Genomic DNA, 18316 nt, shown 5'->3' with positions numbered 1-18316 from the left:
AAGTTGCTCTGCCCTCCAGCTAGACTTCCTCTTGGACTGGCCTACTGTGCCACTTCTGCCAATGGTCAGGCACAATCCCATATCCTCTGTCTCCAATATCCCACCATATCTTCCAGATTCTACCAAGCTCTCTCAACTGACAAGACACCCTCCCAGGTTACAGCAACTGGGGGACACACAATCAGAAGAGGCTCCAAACCCTGCTCCACCTGAGGCAGCTGTGGAGGTCAGAAAGAGGAGACGCAGGGCAGAGTCTCTTTTCCCAATATCTGCAAGAGGGTGTTAGGGCAGGGGTGACAGATTCTTGGAGCAACTCCAGAAGTGAAGCTCAAAGGCAGAAGAGATGGGTATTTAGGTCGAAAGCCCAGTTGAACACAAGATTCTAATGTTAAGCTGGCCAGTATGCAATAGCTACCCCAGGCCTAGGACTAGTGAGTGCCCCATCCACTGAGGTGTGCAAGCAGAAGCTACGTGGGAGGCATCATGAGTCTCACTCAGAGACCAAGAGACCAGATTGGGGGTTGATTACCCTTCTCCAACTCAAAGAGAGGCACAAAGGGTAATGCTGAGGAGATGCTGTGTGTACTGAGGAAGGAGGAATGCTATCTGGGGTGTCCCATAGGTTAAAAAACTAAATTGAATTTTACAGATTAAAAAGCACATTATGTACTATGATACCACAAATTTATGTGTTTAGATGTTCTTGATAGATACACAGCATGATATTGACAAACGTTATAGGCACCCACCCTCCTTCATTTATGTACATTCTGTAAGTTTTCTAAAATAACACACTTACTATATAAGAAATGTTTAAGCACACAGGACAAAGCCTCTACCTGAGCCAACCTACGAACATAAATAGACCAGGAGAAGCAAACACCAGTGTGTGATCACTCGAGGGCCTCCCAACAAATGCCTCTACTCAATGGAGACCACCACAGCCCCTTACTGGCCTGGATCCCCAGCCCAGCCTCTGTCCCTTGTACTTCCACAGAAGAGCCCCATGAAGATTCTGGGGGTAGGAGGGAAGAGTGGCCATCACCCTCAGGCCACAACACAAGATGCACTCAGTCATCCATCTTCATAGTCCTGCAACGTGGGTATATTTATTAGTCCCCTCTGCAGATGGGAAAACTGAGGCAGGGGGACACCAACGAGTTCCCTCAGATATGAGCAAACAGCACGGCCAGGATTTGAATCCCTCAGGCCCTGCCAGTGAGTCTGCATTCCCTGGAAAGAAAACGGTTTGAGCTTTTGTGGCTAACATAGCTCATGCAGGCTGACCTTCAGAGAGGGTCATCAAAAGCTTCTATAAATCTCAGACACTGAGGTCTCTGGAGGACCCATACTCTCAGGCCTCAAGGCCTAGTTCAGGGTTGCAGCCCCACTCCTGGGAACCCTGGCCCCCCAATCCCGGGCCCCACACTGTCCCACAGAGGCCTAGTACGCACTTGGATGGTGTTCATCACCAGGCCAGCAGTCATCATGCCCAGTCCTGAGAACAGAAGGGGCACCATGATCTGGCATATGATGGTGAAGGCAGTCTCAGGGAAGACCCTGTGGGATGACTGGGTGAGCTCACAGCTGAAGCCTCGCAGCTTCTTGCCTTGAAAGCGAAGCTCCAGATTCAGTTGGGTGACCACCATGATCAGGCCACTGACCACATTCTCGAGAACAAGATGTCCAAGCCAAGGGAGACCTCCATCCTCTGTCCTCCTAGCCCCCACCAGGATACGTTTCCTAAGAGGTCCACAAATACAGAGCAGCCAAGGGCCTTGTACCTGTGGAGGGTTCCCCAACTGCCCCTCAGCCAAGGGCCAGAGAAAACAAGTGAGGAAAAGAGGCCAGTGTGACTCAGAGCCTCTTTTGGGGCCTCAGCCAGCTCCTGCTGTCCATCTGCTCTTTGCAGATCAAGTTTTCTTCAGAGAGTGGCTGCTACGTCAGCCAGGACCTCCCTTAGCTAGCCTGCCACAAGAAAGCTCACTGTTCCTCTGTATGACCTTGAAAGCATCCAGCCCTCTGGCCCACACTGGCTCAGGCTGAACACCAAAATAGAGCCATGTGAGGTCTGGCCTTGGCAAGGGCCACGTGGAGGCCTGCCCACCTCTCTAAGTGTGCCCTGACGGCCTCTACTCTTGGCAGATAAGGGCCTAGAGAAATATCAGCGTGAACAACCCACTCCTTAGGTCAGGCCTGTAGCCCTCTGAGGGTCTGCAGGTCCCCAAGGAAGACACACCTATAGTCGTCTCCACTTCAAAGTTCAGAGGGTCACAGCCACATGAAGAAGTTGTGTTCAGAGGAATTATAGCCCTGTTCCCTCATGGGCCCAAGAGATTTGTAAACATGCTTCCAAAGGGACCACACTCTCTCATCTGCTACATAGGTAAGACCAACCTGGCCCAGAGGGGGCTAGGGTGCCACCTCTGACTTCCAGGAATTCTATTGTTGGGTTTGTCCACTGTGCATTCCACAGGTGCCAGGAACAGAATGGCCAGCCCTGGGGGCAGATTGGAGCAGGGATTAAGGACATAGCCAGCAGAAGCCCAAAGTTGAGGGCTCGATGCACATTTACTCATGGACCTGAGGACCTCATCTTGAACCTGGTCTAGGCCTAACCTCTACTCCTGTTCCTAAACCACAGTCCTCTTAAGCACTTAGATAGTGCCCTGTCCATCCCGGCTCAAGTCCTGCCACCTTCTCCTAACATTCACAGCCCTCACCAGTCTAGATCATAGCAACCTCACCATTCCTATCCTCTTTCCTCACCAACTATAGCCAAGTGTCTCCAGTAACCATTTCCCCCAAGCCCCAGATACTCCTTTCACTGAAACTTCCCCCACACCATTCATTTACTCATTCTTTCAACAGGTATTTTGAAGCCCCTCCCAGGAGCCAGATATAATGAGCTCTAAATGTCTTTGGCATTCCTTCCATTGAGAGTTAAAGTTTTGTCTCCTCCTCTTCAATCTGGGATGGCTAGACTAGTAAAACACAGTGCAAGAGACACTGTGCCAGTCTGATTCTAGGCCCAGATCTTAAGAAACTGACAGCTTCCACTTCACACCTCGTGAGATGTTTATGCTCAAAACCCAGCCACAATGTTATGCGGAAGCCCAAGTGGTCACATGGAGAGGCCACATATAGGGGTTCCAGCCCAAAATGCTTGTTGAGGTTCCAGTTGACAGCCAGATGTAACTGTCATGTCATGTGAACAATCTTGGATTAGGTAGAGTGCCTAGCAAGCCACCCTTGCAGATGCTGCATTGAGCAGACAACTATTCTCACTGAGCCCAACCCAAAGACCTACAGATTTGTGATCAAACTGAATGACTGGCTTCAAATAAGTCACAAAATTTTGGTGTGGTTTATTGCATAGCAGTAAATAATCAGGACATTTTGCAGAACCTCATCCTCACCCTTAACTTTACTCAGTTCACATAAGCCAACAACTTCCAGCCTTCTCTCTCCAGACCAGATACTCTATCTTGAGCTTTCAGACTGTATTTAACCCCATTATGGAGAGGGACAAGTACTTCAAACTCAACTTTCATGATTATTGCTTCCAAACCTCTTTCTCTAAGTTTCCAGACTCAATGAATGGTTCTGCAAGAAACTCAAAACTCACTCATGGCCCCTCCCCTGACAACTTCAACCCCACACCTAGTCTACCTGTCCCCAAATCTCTCTTGCATCTGCCCCTCTTAACCACCTCATGGACATGACCTTCACCATGGCCCTTATTACCTCCTAACCCATCTGCTCATCAGTAGTAAAACATGATCTTCATACTAACATCCTACAGTACATCTCCAAGCCATTTGCCCAAGTATCATTAGCTGTCAACTTACTACCTGAGAAGTTTAGATGTGTGGCCAGGCAGTCAAGGCTTTTTATAATATAAGGGGTATAAAAGCATCCATTTGAGCCCTCTCTCTTTCTAGTCTCTGGTCATATAATACTACACACCACAGAAGGAACTTCCTGTGGACCCTCCCATGGGTTGTACCTGTGCTCGCGCAGCTCCTTCTATAGGCTCCAAATATGGCCTAGGACGAACTCCTGCCTAGCTTCATGGCCAATTGAAATGCCACCTTGTCTTTGAGGCCTCCCAAGCTTCCTGGGAGGAAGCCACAGTCTAACATCTACTTCACCAGAATTCCCAATGTACTTTTTTCTGAACCTCTCTGAAGGTAAGTTCACTTAATGCAAGCATGAACTGCACATAAATCTACTCTCCCTTCCTGGCCTCTGCTCCTCTTGAGAATGGAGTCTGGCTGACTCACTGCTGCAATCTTCACAGCAGGGGAAATTATTCATTAATTTACTCCACAAATTAGTACTCAGGGCCTAATATATGCCAGACTCTGGTCTAACAGATGCAGTGCATCTGTGCATCTATTGATGAAACAGGCATGTATAGAGCTTCCAGTGTAGTAGATAATCATAAAACGAAAATGTAATTATGAACTGTGAAAAGTGCTTAGAAGGAAAAACAAGGATGAGAGCATAGCACAGAGTCAACTACCCATAAGCAATTAATGACCAGCAAACGAACAAATGAATGAAAGAATGACAGATCTTCACTTTCTTTTGTGTGGCAGTCCCTGCTTCCCAATTCCTTTAACAGTGAATCATTTCATATTAAATCAATTACCAAAATATTTCCAGGATGTTTACTGGCAAGCACTGCCTTCCCTAGGCACTTAAAGGTTCGCCCAATTAATATCACAGGCAGGACTAAGACCTTCTGCTCTTGACTTCCCAGTGCAGACTGCCTCCACTACCATCCACCGCTGTCCACTCCCTCCCTGACCTTTCTCCCGTCTGCCATTATCTGCCATCAGTGCTCTGGGTCTATTGGTTCAAATGAGTCTAAACAAGTAGGAGACTGAAAGAAATGGCGAGTTTCTGAGAAGAGTTGTGGAAGTTAGAAGTTCACTGGCTTAAGGGAGCTAACTAATTTAAAACAGAACCCCTCTCAGCTAGCCTGAGACACTCAATACACCACTCCCACAGCACACAACTGGAGAGGCCTCAAAAAGTGATCACCTTCTTCTGACTTCAGCAACTCCTGTGATTTTCTTATAGTTTTGAATGTGGTCAGACATAATACAATATGTAATCATACACAATGGGACCCTGAACCATTCTCACTAGTTCAGAAGATATGAAAATAATCACTTGCATAATTTCATATAGAATCCTAATAAGCAGGTTATAAATCATTACAAAAATGTTTCTCATTTTTGTTTAAAAAATCAAATAAGAAGTTAAGATAAACACACACATACAGTCACGCACACAGACATATAAGTAGTGAAAAAGTTCAGCAGAATATACACCAAAATGCTCAAAGTGGTTATGTTTGAGTGGTAGAAGTGTGACCTTTATTTTACAAGTTTCAGTATATTCTGTTTTGATTATTTGCTTTTATAACCATAAAACATAAACTGTCATCACAAATAAATAAAAGATGTTGTTACATGAGAAAAATTACTTTCCTGTGCAACTTGAGAACGAAGTATGTCAACACAGTTTATTGGATCATAATCCAAAAAAATCAAGAATGTGATTTTTAAAATAGTTCAGTAGCACAGTGGAAAATCTCAAAGAGTTTAAACTATTGAAATAGATTCCAGGTCTGTACCAAGTAGAGGGTAGAATCTGGGTTAAGCATCAGGTGGTTTTCTGGGTGACCTGTAACAAGTCCCTGCCCTTGCATGTGCCTCTAATTCACCCACAGCCCTACAACATGACGGGTGGGACTGCATTGGTGGATTTCAATCCACAATGCCAACAGAGCTATCTGGGAGCTCCTGAAACATGCAGCCCAACCCCTGCATAGACCAATGAATCAGATCCCCAAGACTGAGGCATCAGAACCACTCATCTGTTCCAACCCCCCTTGATTTTCATGGGGTATGTCACTGCAGGACAGTTAGGAGGGTCTGCAGAGGGAGAGCAAAGAGCTCTGGAATGCATATTGCCTTTCCTAGCTTTCACTTCTTATTCTTCAGTGGGAACTGGTTATTTTCCCAGTAGTATACCTTTCAAAGGCCTCCTATTCCTTTCATGGGTCACCTTGAGCCTGGGCTGGTTTTGAGCCAAATGGTCACTCTTTTTTAATTTTTTTTTAAATCCTGACCTGAGGATATGTTTATTGATTTTAGAGAAAGGAAAAGCAAGAGAGAAATATTGATGTGAGAAAGAAACATTGATGGGTTGCCTCCCGTGCATGGCCCAACCAGGGATCAAACACACAACCTAGGTATGTGCCCTGACTGGAAGTTGAAACTACACCTTTCGATGTATGGGACAACACTCCAACCAACTGAGCCTCCCATCCAGGGCCAATGGTCAATTTCAATGGCCTGAATTCTTCCCCATCCTGCTAGGTTCTCAGAAATCAAGCCAATTATATTTTCAACAACAGGAAAGGGAAAGGTTCTTTATTTTCTGCTTCTGATTTGGCTAACAGAACCCACCCACAAGTAAAAATAGACTGAATCGCTCACTCGTTCCCATTCCCGTCCAACTTGCTTTCATGAAGTTTCTCCAAGCAGCTCCTTCATGTCACTCAGGCCTCACTCCACCATCTACTCAGAAAGGTTTCTCTGCTTCCCTCTCCAAGGCTGGAGCATATCACCTAGCTTTATTTTCTTCAGACCCCTTACTGCTTTCTAACATTGGCTTGTACATCTACTGTCTGTTTCTCCCGTCTCAACTTTGATGGTCATCAGAGCAGGGCCTGGTGCTTGTATCTACCACAGCAACCAGCACAGTGCTGGCCCATGGCACACATACAAATGTTACATGAAGGAGTGAATGAATGAATAAATGAATAAATAAATAAAAAGAATGGTACAAAGAGCAAAAGAAACCCAGTCAGCCTTCCATAGGTTGAGGGTGTAAAGCCTAAAATTATGATGATTTGCTGCCTTAACATCTGGCGAAACCATGGCCTGACTGTAACTTCCTTTCCCGTCTCTGCTCTGGTGGATAAGGTCCCCTAGCTAAGCAATGCTTCTTATAAGGGGCATGGGGCACAGTTCCTGATTATCCCTGAGCAGTAGATTTTAGTTCCTGCCAGCCCATGAGATTATTCAAACAAGCTAATCTCACCCTCCCACAGAAACCAGTGAGCACCTCACCCTGTTGTTACTATAAAAGCCCGCTTCCCACAGCTCTTGGCAATTCACTCTGCTCCCAAGCACAACCCATGTGGCCCTGTGTGGTAAGCAGTACCCTTCTCCCTTGGGCTGTGAATACACGTGACTGATAAACTCTGTGATCTCATTTGTCCAGTGCTGTGGTCATGAGTTCAGCCATTTCATAATGCCAGGGCTGGAATCCCACCCTCACCAATGGAGTGAAGAAGAGGCATTCAAAACAACTGACATCAGGAACAGGACAGCCCAGCGCTGACACAGGGCACCTGGCCAGGTTTCACTATTCTTTGCTGACCAGCTCCTGACACAATGAAGACCACCTGGGATGGAGCCACTAATTACTGGTTAGCTTGTGCCTACGCTGCTCCATGTTTGGTCACCTGACCTTGACACTGTCATCTCTTCCAACCCTAAAGTGTCACCCTTGCCCCTAAGGCAAGAACTATTGTTAACAGACCATATTCCAATGTCAGGTGCCTTCGGGTACAGTTTGTGTCTGGCAGGTGCTCTATGGCACACCTGCCACCTGGTCTGACTTTAAAGTCAGACAAAATGGGCTTGACAAAATGGGACTCCATGGACCACCCCCTCCACCCACCACCCAGTTAAAATAGTTAATACAGCCCAATGTGAAGCTAACACAGGGCCTTCAAGGATTGAAATTTTTCATATGAGACCTACTTAGTGAAGGCATAATTACCCCCACTGCTTCTCCTTTTAAAAGTCCAATTTGGCCTGTTCTTAAACCTGGAAAGAATATCACATGCTTCATTGTGGATGACCACTACCATATGCTGTGGTGCCATCCACTGAGACCTCCATTCCCAATACTAATGTTATTGAGATTACTGACTCCAATCAGCAACCAGTATTTGCTACTACAGATTTGGCTAATGTGTTCTGCTCAGTTCCTATTTCAACATCTCTCAGCCACAGTGATCTTCAGCTCTGAAGGGACACAATGCATCTTTTCCAGGCTTCTCATCTGGTTATCACCAACTCTGTCATCACACAGACTTTTCAGGCAAGATCTTAAGTGCATGTGCTTTTCTCCAGGAACACAGGTCTGACATTACCCTCAAGACATCCCTCTCCACGAAGACTCACTTGAACACACTAATTACAGACATCAAATACAATGGAGCTCACAAGAAAAGGATGGACCATTATCCCACATGTGGGGCAATTTGCCACCTTGGTCAAATTCCTAAAAATGATTTGGTAAACCAAGGGCAATTCTATTCTCGACTCTGTCAAAAAAGAGATACTGACCTCTCAGCATCTACAATGCCCAACATCTTTTCATCCTTTTTGGATTCTGGAGGCAACACAATCCTGATCTACAAATTTTACTTATGCCCACTAATGCTGTCACTTGCAAAGCAGCCTGCCATGAATGAGCACCTCCAACAAAAGGTTCTAGACTAAAATCTGTCCAAATTAAAATCAGCCAGCACTCCTACCAGTACCCTCAGAGACTCTTTCACTGTAGAGAAAGACTTTAGCAATCTCCACCCAGGCTTCCTGGAGCGTCTGGACTACCTACAACAAGTTGCCTAAGGGCCTCTGTTACGAGAAACTGCCCTCCATGCCTGCATTATATACATTAACAGAGCAACAATTCTTGGTTGCATACTGGGCACTCTTGAAAAGAGAGGTTCTCACCGACCCTGGTCTTTGGCCATCAGCACCCAGATGCCCAATGAAGCCTTGGGAGGCACAGCTACCGAGGCCTCCTCAATATGGGAAGAAGCCACCCTCTGGTATATCCCACCAGCAAGTGGGAGTGGCCTCCCTGTCTTCAGTTCCTTGCCAGATGCCACAATGCCAGAGGGAGTCACCCCTCTCCCAGGCTCCTTGGCTATGTGGGGATCAACTTGAGTTCACTGAGTGAGCAATGTTAGCAAAAGAAATACCCAAGTTCTGGCTAGGCAGCTTAGTTGGTTTGAACATCAATCCAATATGCCATGATTGCAGCTCAATCTCTGGTCACGGCAAATACAAGAATCAATCAATGAATGCACAAGTAAGTGGAACAACAAATTGATAGTTCTCTCCCTCTTTCAAAAATCACTAAAAATTTTTTTAAAATTATTTTTTAAAAAAGAAAGAAACATCCAAACCTGTAGAGAATTTTTACAAGAGTTTATTTGAGCCAAACTGACAACATATGCTGAGGAGCAAGATTTCAAATGCTCCCAAGAATAACAGTTTTGTAGCTTCTTTTATGCATTTGAAATTAAGGAGGGGAAATAAGGAAGACTGGAGAGAGCAACGTGGGGACTGAATTATAGAATAGTTCAAATTATATGTACTCATGAGGGTTAATACCCACTTCAAGGGGTATTACTTCTGGTATTTCAAAGGTATGTTATAGTAGATGCACAAGAACAATGAATAGTGTTGGCTGAAAACCCTTCACTAAAGAAGTTGTATACCTGGGCTGTGATTACCCACCATGACTGCCCAGTTAGGAATTTACAGTCCAATCACCCTGTGACATTACTCTGCATAGAACCCCTTTTTTTAATCCACATATTTAAGTTACAAGTTGGCGAGTAGACCCCTGCTGAGGCAATTAATAAATTTGACATTGATTAATGTGGATTCATGCTCCCTGGGGATATACACTTCTTGCACAACCACTCACACAAGTCCTTCAACTGCAATTATTGGCCACAGAAGGGGACCCATATAAGTTCACCATGGGGCCCTCTCCCTCCTAGTCAAGAGCCTGCTTTGCTTGCTAGGGAGGCACTTCATCTGCTCCCTAGAAGTCCCAGTCACCACCAAGGTTTAAGTCGGCATCAAGACATCAGGGGTCAATGTAGTGAAAGGCCTAAAACTAGTAGAATTATGTGCTGTTATGACATTTGGGGAAAAACAGGTGGTCCCTAAATAGCCTAAGAACAAGGCCCTTCCCACTCTGCTCCCACAGATAAGGTCCCCTAGCCCACAACACTTCTTTTCACAACACTTCTTTTACTGTGCCTTCTTATCTGAGTGGAAGCTCTAGTTCCCTACTAGGCTGTGAACAACCCAGTCATACCCTCCTGCAGAACACAGGGGCTCCCCCAAGCTTTCGATGCCACAGAGTACCTCCTATAGTCCCTGCAGGTTCATATGCTTGGGCCCTGTGTGACATGCACTATCCTCTCCTAGGCTGTGATTACATGTGATTAATAACCTGTTGTTGATCTCAGCTGTCCAGTGTTAGGTGCCATGTGTTCAACCATCCCCACAAGACTAGGGTGGGAATCCCTCCCTCACCAATGGGGTGAAGGGAAGGCAATCACCACAGGCCTGCCTCACCAGCTGCATAACCCAATCCAGTCAATAATTTCTTCCCTCATATAACTCTCCATCCCCTTGCCTCTCCCCTCAGCCAGACCACTTGCCCTCCCTGCTTTCCTAGGCTGCTCTGTATCTTTGCTGAGGTGTGATCCATTGGACCCTCCCTCCATTTTGTCTCCACCCCACCCTCATTAGACCCTGACCACTATGTAGACCAGCACAATGTTGATGGCTTGCCAGTTTTGAACTTCTGATATACATACATAACACAAACAGAGCAGACTCAGAACAAACACTGCCTTCAAATGAACACATTCCCTAACTCCATAATATATGCTGGCCTGTGTGGCATGCAGGAGCTGGAGAACTGTCTAAGAGGCAGCTTCTGCTTCTAAGGAAGACACAGGTTCAAAACTTTAAAAGGCCGAGTATTAATCTGACAACATAATTATATATATCAAAAAAAAATCAAAAGCAAAGTTAAAAGTAGAAAAATAGAAAGCATATTTACAACCCAAATCAAAATTAAATGGCTAACTACCCTAATGTCTAAAGAGAGCTTAGGTAGCAATAAGAAAAAGAATACCTACTCCACAGAAATATGAGCAAAGAATATAAAACAGAAATATCCAAAGATATTCAAGCTTACTCATTCATAAGAAATGCAAATTACACTAGAAGGAACATAGTAGGCATCTCTCAATGATGTCCCAGTCATCCCTACTTCATGTATTGACATTTATGCACTGACTTCAAGTACTGCATGTAATCTCTTCCCTCAAGTGTGGGCTGAGCTCAGTGACTTGCTTCTAGCCAAGAAGTAAAGATGTTGCTTCTGTGATTAGGTTTCAAAAGAGTGATTTTTGTCTTGCTAGCAAACTCTATTTCCTTCTATGACTACACACTTTGACAAAACAAGCTGTCATATTGGAGACATCCACAGGGGAAAGAATTGAAAGTGGCCTTCGGGCAATAACCAGTAAAGAACTGAGGCCTTCAGTCCAATAATCTGTCCAGGAGCTGAATTCTGCCCACACCATTGAGTGAGCAGGAGGATAACTAAGCTCATGGCTGACATTTTGGCTTGCAGCCTCATGAGAGACCATGAAGCAGAAAACCCACCTAAGCTGGATCTTGGCCCACTGCAACCAAGAATACATGAGTGCTGTTTCATGTAGCTAAGTGTGAAGATAACTTGTTACACAGCAATAGAAGCTAATATAGTATACAATGAAATGCAATTTTCCATCTATCAGATTGTTAAAGATCAAGGAGACTGAAAGTAGGCTATGCTAATGGGTGCTAGAGTTAGAGGGAGTATAACTGGTCCCATTCCTAGGACAGGTGACCTGCTGATGTTTATCAGAATCACAAATGCATACACCCTTTGACCCAGCACTTCTATTTGCAACAGTTTAACCTACTCATCTATAAAATGTCAAGGTTATTCATTGCAGTATGTTAGAAATACTAATTTAACTTGCTGATTATTAGAGTGAGCCTTAATCCAAGATGGTTGGTGTCCTTATAAGAAAAGAAAATTTGGACAAAGATTTGGAAGACCATGTGAAGACACAGGGAGAACACAGCCATATATATGCCAAGAGAAGCCTTAGAAATAACCAGCCCTGCTGATACATTCAAGTGGGACTTCTAGACTCCAGAACTGTGAGAAAGTAAGTTTCTGTTGTTTAAGCCCCTGAATATGTGGTACTTTTTTATGGCAGCCTAAGCAAACTAAATATATTGTTAAACTTAAAAGCCCATCAGAGAGAAATGGTTAAATAAATTCTCATATATCTATATGATGGGATACTGAACAACCATTTAAAAAAGGAAGCTTTTAATATATATTTTTACAATAATCTCCAAGATACACTACAAAATATAAAAAGCACAGCTCTCAACAGTTTGTATATGACACCACTTGGGTAAAAGGGTGAGAAAAAATATACAGGGACAGATGATCAGATATAGATACTTGTTTGTACATGCATAAAATACTTTCAGGAGAAAACGCAACCACCTGAGGCCCACTGGTTGTCTCTGGGTAGACTACAGAGCCTTGTCTCTGTGCATACTTGTGAACCTTTTGAACACTAAATCACATAAATATTTTACCTTTTCCAGAAAAAAAAAGTGTATCCTCTACTCTCAGTTTACATTCAAACTGAGCAGAGCATCAGATCAATGCATAAGGTAACAGGAAATGGCAAATAGTCTATGAGATGCAGAAGCGATACCCCACATGAAGCTGAAATGTTGGGCTAGCGCTTAAGCAAAGGCTCCATGAAAGACTGCCTATGTGAACTGGGTCAGGACTCTCCACTTACAGTTAGGAAAGAAATCATAGTAGAAAGAGAGGGGACAGCCCAAGTGATGAAAGCCAGCCTGGATGGGTAGAGCTGCAGAATGGCAGCCATGCCAGCATTGAACCTGTAGGGCATCAGTGAACCTTTTCATCTTTCCTCACAGACCCTAAGTGCACAAAGGAACCCACCTCATGGAGCAGGTGACCCTCTCCTCTGCTCAGCTCAATCAGGGCCAGCCAGTTATAGCCATTCCATTCCCTTTGCCTGTGTTTGGTTTCAAAGTGGGATGTGCCTCAAATCTGGCCACTAAAAAGTTGGGAGCTCTCCTAAGGAAGTATGCTTGTGCTTAAGGAGGAACCAGAACAGATGGCCCACTCATCTCTCTCTGGACATGATGAGGCCATGAAAACAAAGCTGATCTGGCAAGAATTTGGAATGATCCTGGATTGTAGGTATCGTTGGTTGGTGATGACATCACTTTCCAACCCAGGAATCACCCTGTCCTGAAAATCTCTTTTTGGGAGATGACATATTCCCTTCTTATTTAACCCAATATTGGTTGTGTTTTCTGGTGCTTGAGGCTAAAACCATCCTAACTGATACAGCCAATGTGAGCCCAAGACTCTCAGATGCCCATTTCAGGAGTCTGGGTTTTATCCCACTGGCAATAGAGAAATCAACAGAGATTTTACAATTCAGAAAGATCTACATCATGGAGATCCCCGACAGAGCACTCAGGCAGTGATCCCCATGTAGGATACAGACAATCCAATGGCACATGGAAGAAATGCTAGAATAAATATTTATACCTAATTTTTATCCCTTTGTGTAAGTTCTTGAGAATATGCACAGTACTAGATGTGACAGATTATTAATGAAGATAAGAATAACAACAGTTAACCTTCACTTGGTGCTTTCTAATGCAAGGCACTGTTACAAGCATTTTATAGCCCTCTTAACAACCTTATAGGGTAAGTTCTAATTTACAGAAGAGAAAACTGGGGAATAGAGAGCAACTGGTTCAAGTAACTATGGTCAAACTGAAACGCAGTTAGTTTAGCCCCAGAGTTTGGGTTCTTAAGCAATACAGTATACTATTACACTGCCTCCTCATATATAATTTATAAACCTATGTGTGTATGTGCTTGTGTCTGTATGTTTAATTTCTAAACCAATGTATATATGTATAGGGGATTTACATATATGAATATGCATATAAATATAACATCAATGTATCTGTAAATACACACATATATGTGATATATATGTGGGTATATATATCAATGTGTGTTCATATAAAGGATACATGCTGATTATGTTATACCAGTAGAAACACTCAATAAAATAGATTTCTTGAAAATCACTGGTATAGAGAATGGACTGCAGAAAGTAAGACCAGAGTAAGGAGGGAGGTGAGGAGGCTGGAGGCTGGTGGTGAGGTGGTGGGAGGTGGCTGTGGAGTAGGGAAGAAGAAATCCATGGGAGGAAATCTTTGGGATGTAGAACTCCTGTGATGTGAAAGCCAGGTGCTGAGGTACTCAAGGTTATAGCAGTGCTGACAGACCATGGACTAAAGAAGATTGTGGGGTTAGGGGGAAACAGGCCATTGGCAGGAAGAAGACGGATGAGGGTCTGCAGTCACAGAGAGACCCAAACACAGAGAACGGGACTGAGTCAGTCTGGGACAGGAATTCCAAGAGATAGCCATCCTGGGTCCTGATGAGGTCCAGGTAGAACCTGGGAGTGGAGCTCGCAAGTCACTGGTGCTGTCATGTTTTGAGGAACCAGACAGCTAGGATGTTGGGAGGGTCACTAAGAACCCCAGTCAAAGGCAAGGCCAGGCAGGTAACAGAGTAAAGTGAGATGGTATAACAAGATGGAGTAGTAGAAACTGTGGTAAACCAGAGACCACAGATACCTAGAGTGGGCAGCAACCACTGTGACTCCGAGGGAATGTGGGTACAGTGTTTCAAGAGTTGCCAGGTTTTTAAGATAAAATAGGAATTCAGATTTTTACATGAAATGTCCTAATTTTTAAGTGTTCCTTCAAAAAAAATTAAACCACCAGCCTTAAAGTTAAGTGGCAGACTAGGATTTAAACCTTGACTGGTTCCAAATCAGTGAAGGGCAAGACACAAAGTCACTGTGAGTGAGGCAGACTCAGAGACTGTTGGACATGTCAGCCCTGCTTCTCCCAGCTTGTCCCACTCAAGACAATCTTTGTTCACAGCAAAGATGTAGCCAGTAATGACTTAAAGTATTCTTGGGTAATATGCTTTTTAATATGCTTTTCTGGGGAAGACTTCTGAAGATCATGCTCAAGATAGGAATGGGGCTTTGATGGAGGGAGAACAGGAAACGTATGGTACATGGATAACTTTTTTATCTGATGGGTAACATCCAGTTCCTCACTCTATGGGATTCTGGTAAAGTGTAAACCAAGGGGCACCTGCCTCACTGCAGAGAGTGCACACAACGTAAGTCAGGCTGGCCAAACAAAGAATGCCATCCCTCAAACAACAGTGACTGGAATAGGAGTGAACATTTGACATCACACTTTTGGCAACTGATATGGATATTGACAAAGGGATCTCTCTCTTTAAAAAAAGTACACATACAAAGGATAGATTGCAAAGGGCCACCCTCCCCAGAGTTGAGAGATAAAGAAAGAGCCAGCATCCTGATATCATTTAAGCACTTGGATTATGCTATACCTTACATTCAAACTCTTAGATATTTCGATTGTATGAACTAATAAATTGTCTTTCAAAGCTTAACTTAGGTTATATTTAGTCTCTGTCACCAGCAACTAAAAGAACCTTTACCAATTTACAGAAAAACCATATTTGAGAAGAGGAGGCCCTGCCCCATGTTCCTCAAGCTGGGCCCAACATGTAGCTGCCACTCTAGGGCAGGGGTGTCAAACTCATTTTCACTGGGAGGCCACATCAGCCTCGTAGTTGCCTTCAAAGGGCCAAATGTAATTTTAGGACTGTATAAATTTTAGGAGACTATAACTACTCCTTAATCAGGAGCAAGGAGCTCAGTGCTGTTGTCAAGTTGAAACAAGGTGCTGAGCCAGATAAAACAAGGTGGAGGGCCGGATTCAGCCCACAGGACTTGTGTTTACCACCTGTGCTTTAAGGTGACATTGGACAGTGCCCCCACCACCATCATCCACATTTAGTTCCCTCTTACCTGAAAATAGTTCAAAAGTATGCCAGCCCCAGACAGTCCCAGGCCTGCAAACATGAAGGGCACTGTCACCTGAAAACCAATGGCTAAGGCAGTCTCCCTACTGAGCTCAGTCCTCAGAGGTTTAGTGGTCACCCTCTGGCTCTCAGGGACACTCCGAGGTCCATCTTCTGAGGCTGCAGGGAGTCTTCCTGGGTTGAGGGTATATGGCAGCCCTACCTCCTCTGGCCTCCGCTGTCGAGTCTTTGTCCCATCCATGTGAGCACAGCTGAGCTCCTGGTAGCCTTAACCTGGAGACACAAAGCAACAGGGATGGTAGGACAGAGTTCTTGACCCCCAATGGGGCTGATAACTGTAAGGTCTCAGGTCCTTCTGTCTAACAGAGGCTGGCATTATTTTGGTCAATTCACAGCCCTTCATTTGGTGACTACTCCATATGGTCTCCTGCAACCCCAATTAACAAACTTTTTAATTTAATATGCACACATTTGAGAAAAAATACACACACACAGAACAGAGCATTAAAATACATGAACTGGAACCAGCAAAACCAGTGATATAAGGACCCATGAAAATTCTCTCCTTCAAAAAAGTAACAGAAAATTGTCAGAATAAACTTTTTCAAAATTTTGGAAATCAAAGACTTGCAGCAACACAGATTTATTCAAGAGAAAATGCTGAGTCGCAGGAAGAACAGCAACACTGTAATGTCCATAATGTTTCAACTTGCCTTAGTCCCATCCTCTGCTCTTTTAATCTGCAGCCACCCTAAAAACAGGAGGGAACAGAAGTTAGGGGTGTCCAACTTGTGGGCCACGGGCTGCAAGCAGCCCAGGATGGCTGTGAATGAGGCCCAACACAAAATCATACATTTTCTTAAAACATTATGAGATTTTTTTGTGATTATGTGTCATAATATATTCTAATGTGTGGCCCAAGACAACTCTTCTTCTTCCAGTGTGGCCCAGAGATGCCAAAAGTTTGGACACCTCTGGAGAGCTTTTTCAAAGCCTCATTCCAAAAGAATTTTCATTATTAGATCTATTCTGTGGTTCAAAAGAAGATCCACCTGCAGTCTATATTTCACCTGACTTATAGGTTGCTTAGTGTAGAAAGGTTTTTCCATTGGGGATATTTGTTGAAAACAATTATAGGCACTTTGTGGCTGCCCGCAACAATAGATAATAGTTGGGATAAATAATACACTAACCAAAAACCTAAAAGGAAAAGCTAGGGAAAGAGATGCCTATACAGGCTTTAAAAAGTTCCTACATATGTCTGGGAATCTAGAAGGCCACCCATATTGAGCTGAGCATATATTCAGGAAGTACCTGAGAAGGTCCTAAGCTCTCTCATCCCCAGCTAATTTGGGGGCTCTGCACAGGGAGAAAGTGAAGATTAAGGCACAGTTGTAACTACCTGACTGAATGTGAATGTAAAAGGTGTGCCTCAACATGCACACAGAACCACTGGGCAAAGACTAGGAGGCTTACTGGTTCCGGGCATGGTATTCAAGGAAATCTCTAACCAGCCATTACCTGACCACTAAGCAGAGACTTCAGTGACCACATACAATGAAGAATATAGGCTAAAGAATTAGTTCAGAAAAGTCACTAAACAAATAAAATTACAATAAGCAGCAATAACAAAAAAACCCTAAGACGGGAGAATATTGAGTTGCCCAGTTGTCACATTATATAACTTTAAATGTCCAGTTTTCAACTTTAAAAAAAGACATGCAAAGAAACATTAAATTATGGCCCATACACCAGGAAAAAAGCTGGTAATAAGAATTATTCCTGAAGAAGCCCAGACAATAACTAGGCAAAAACTTTAAATCAGCTATTTTAAATATATTTTAAAAACTTGAGGAACTGTGCATAAAAAACTAAAGTATGAAAATGAAGTTTAACCAAATAGAGAATATCAATAAAAATTATTTTTAAAAGAACCAAATAAAAATTCTGGATTTGTAAAACAGAATAGCTGAAATGTAAAATTCCCTAGAGGAGTTCAACAGTAGATCTGAGCAAAGAGAATAAAGAGTTGTTTAACTGAAAAATAAATCAACAGTGATTATCCAATCAAAAGAACAAAAAGGAAAATGAACAAGTTCTCAGACCTGTAAGATACCATCAAGCATACCCATATACATGTAATGGAAGTCTCAAAAAGGAAGATAAGAGTAAATGGGTCCAAAAGAATATCTGTAAACAAAGTGGGAAAAAGCTTTCCAAATCTGATGTTAAAATTTACACATTCAAGCCCTCAACAAACTTTAAGTAGGATAAATTTTAAAGAGGTCTACACTAAAACACATCATTATCAAACTGTCAGAAGGCA

At 43.6% G+C, this 18316-nt stretch overlaps 1 protein-coding gene across 23 annotated transcripts in view; it reads right to left on the bottom strand.

The window, feature by feature from the left end:
* The window catches only part of SLC41A3 (solute carrier family 41 member 3), an 83423-nt gene that overhangs the window by 56703 nt on the left and 8404 nt on the right, over positions 1–18316 (bottom strand). For 12 of the 23 annotated variants that reach the window (XR_006786995.1, XM_045849841.1, XM_045849849.1 and 9 more), the window contains exon 2: positions 15977–16263. The exons of 2 other annotated variants lie outside the window; for them this stretch is intronic. Coding sequence is in view for 18 of the 21 variants with exons in the window: in XM_045849841.1 (XP_045705797.1) it covers positions 15977–16231 (255 nt within the window). In the remaining 3 variants the exon portion in view is untranslated. Of the gene's footprint in view, positions 1–15976; positions 16264–16703; positions 16742–18316 lie in introns of all 23 variants that reach the window. 9 more of the 23 variants (XM_045849856.1, XM_045849842.1, XM_045849836.1 and 6 more) reach the window with 5 other exon arrangements.

This window comes from Phyllostomus hastatus, unplaced genomic scaffold, assembly GCF_019186645.2.
Source record: "Phyllostomus hastatus isolate PE091 unplaced genomic scaffold, TTU_PhHast_1.1 phas_contig_80, whole genome shotgun sequence".
In the NCBI taxonomy this organism is placed as follows: domain Eukaryota; kingdom Metazoa; phylum Chordata; class Mammalia; order Chiroptera; family Phyllostomidae; genus Phyllostomus; species Phyllostomus hastatus.
Note: the sequence above shows the minus strand (reverse complement) of the source record. Positions and strands in the feature narration are given on the sequence as shown.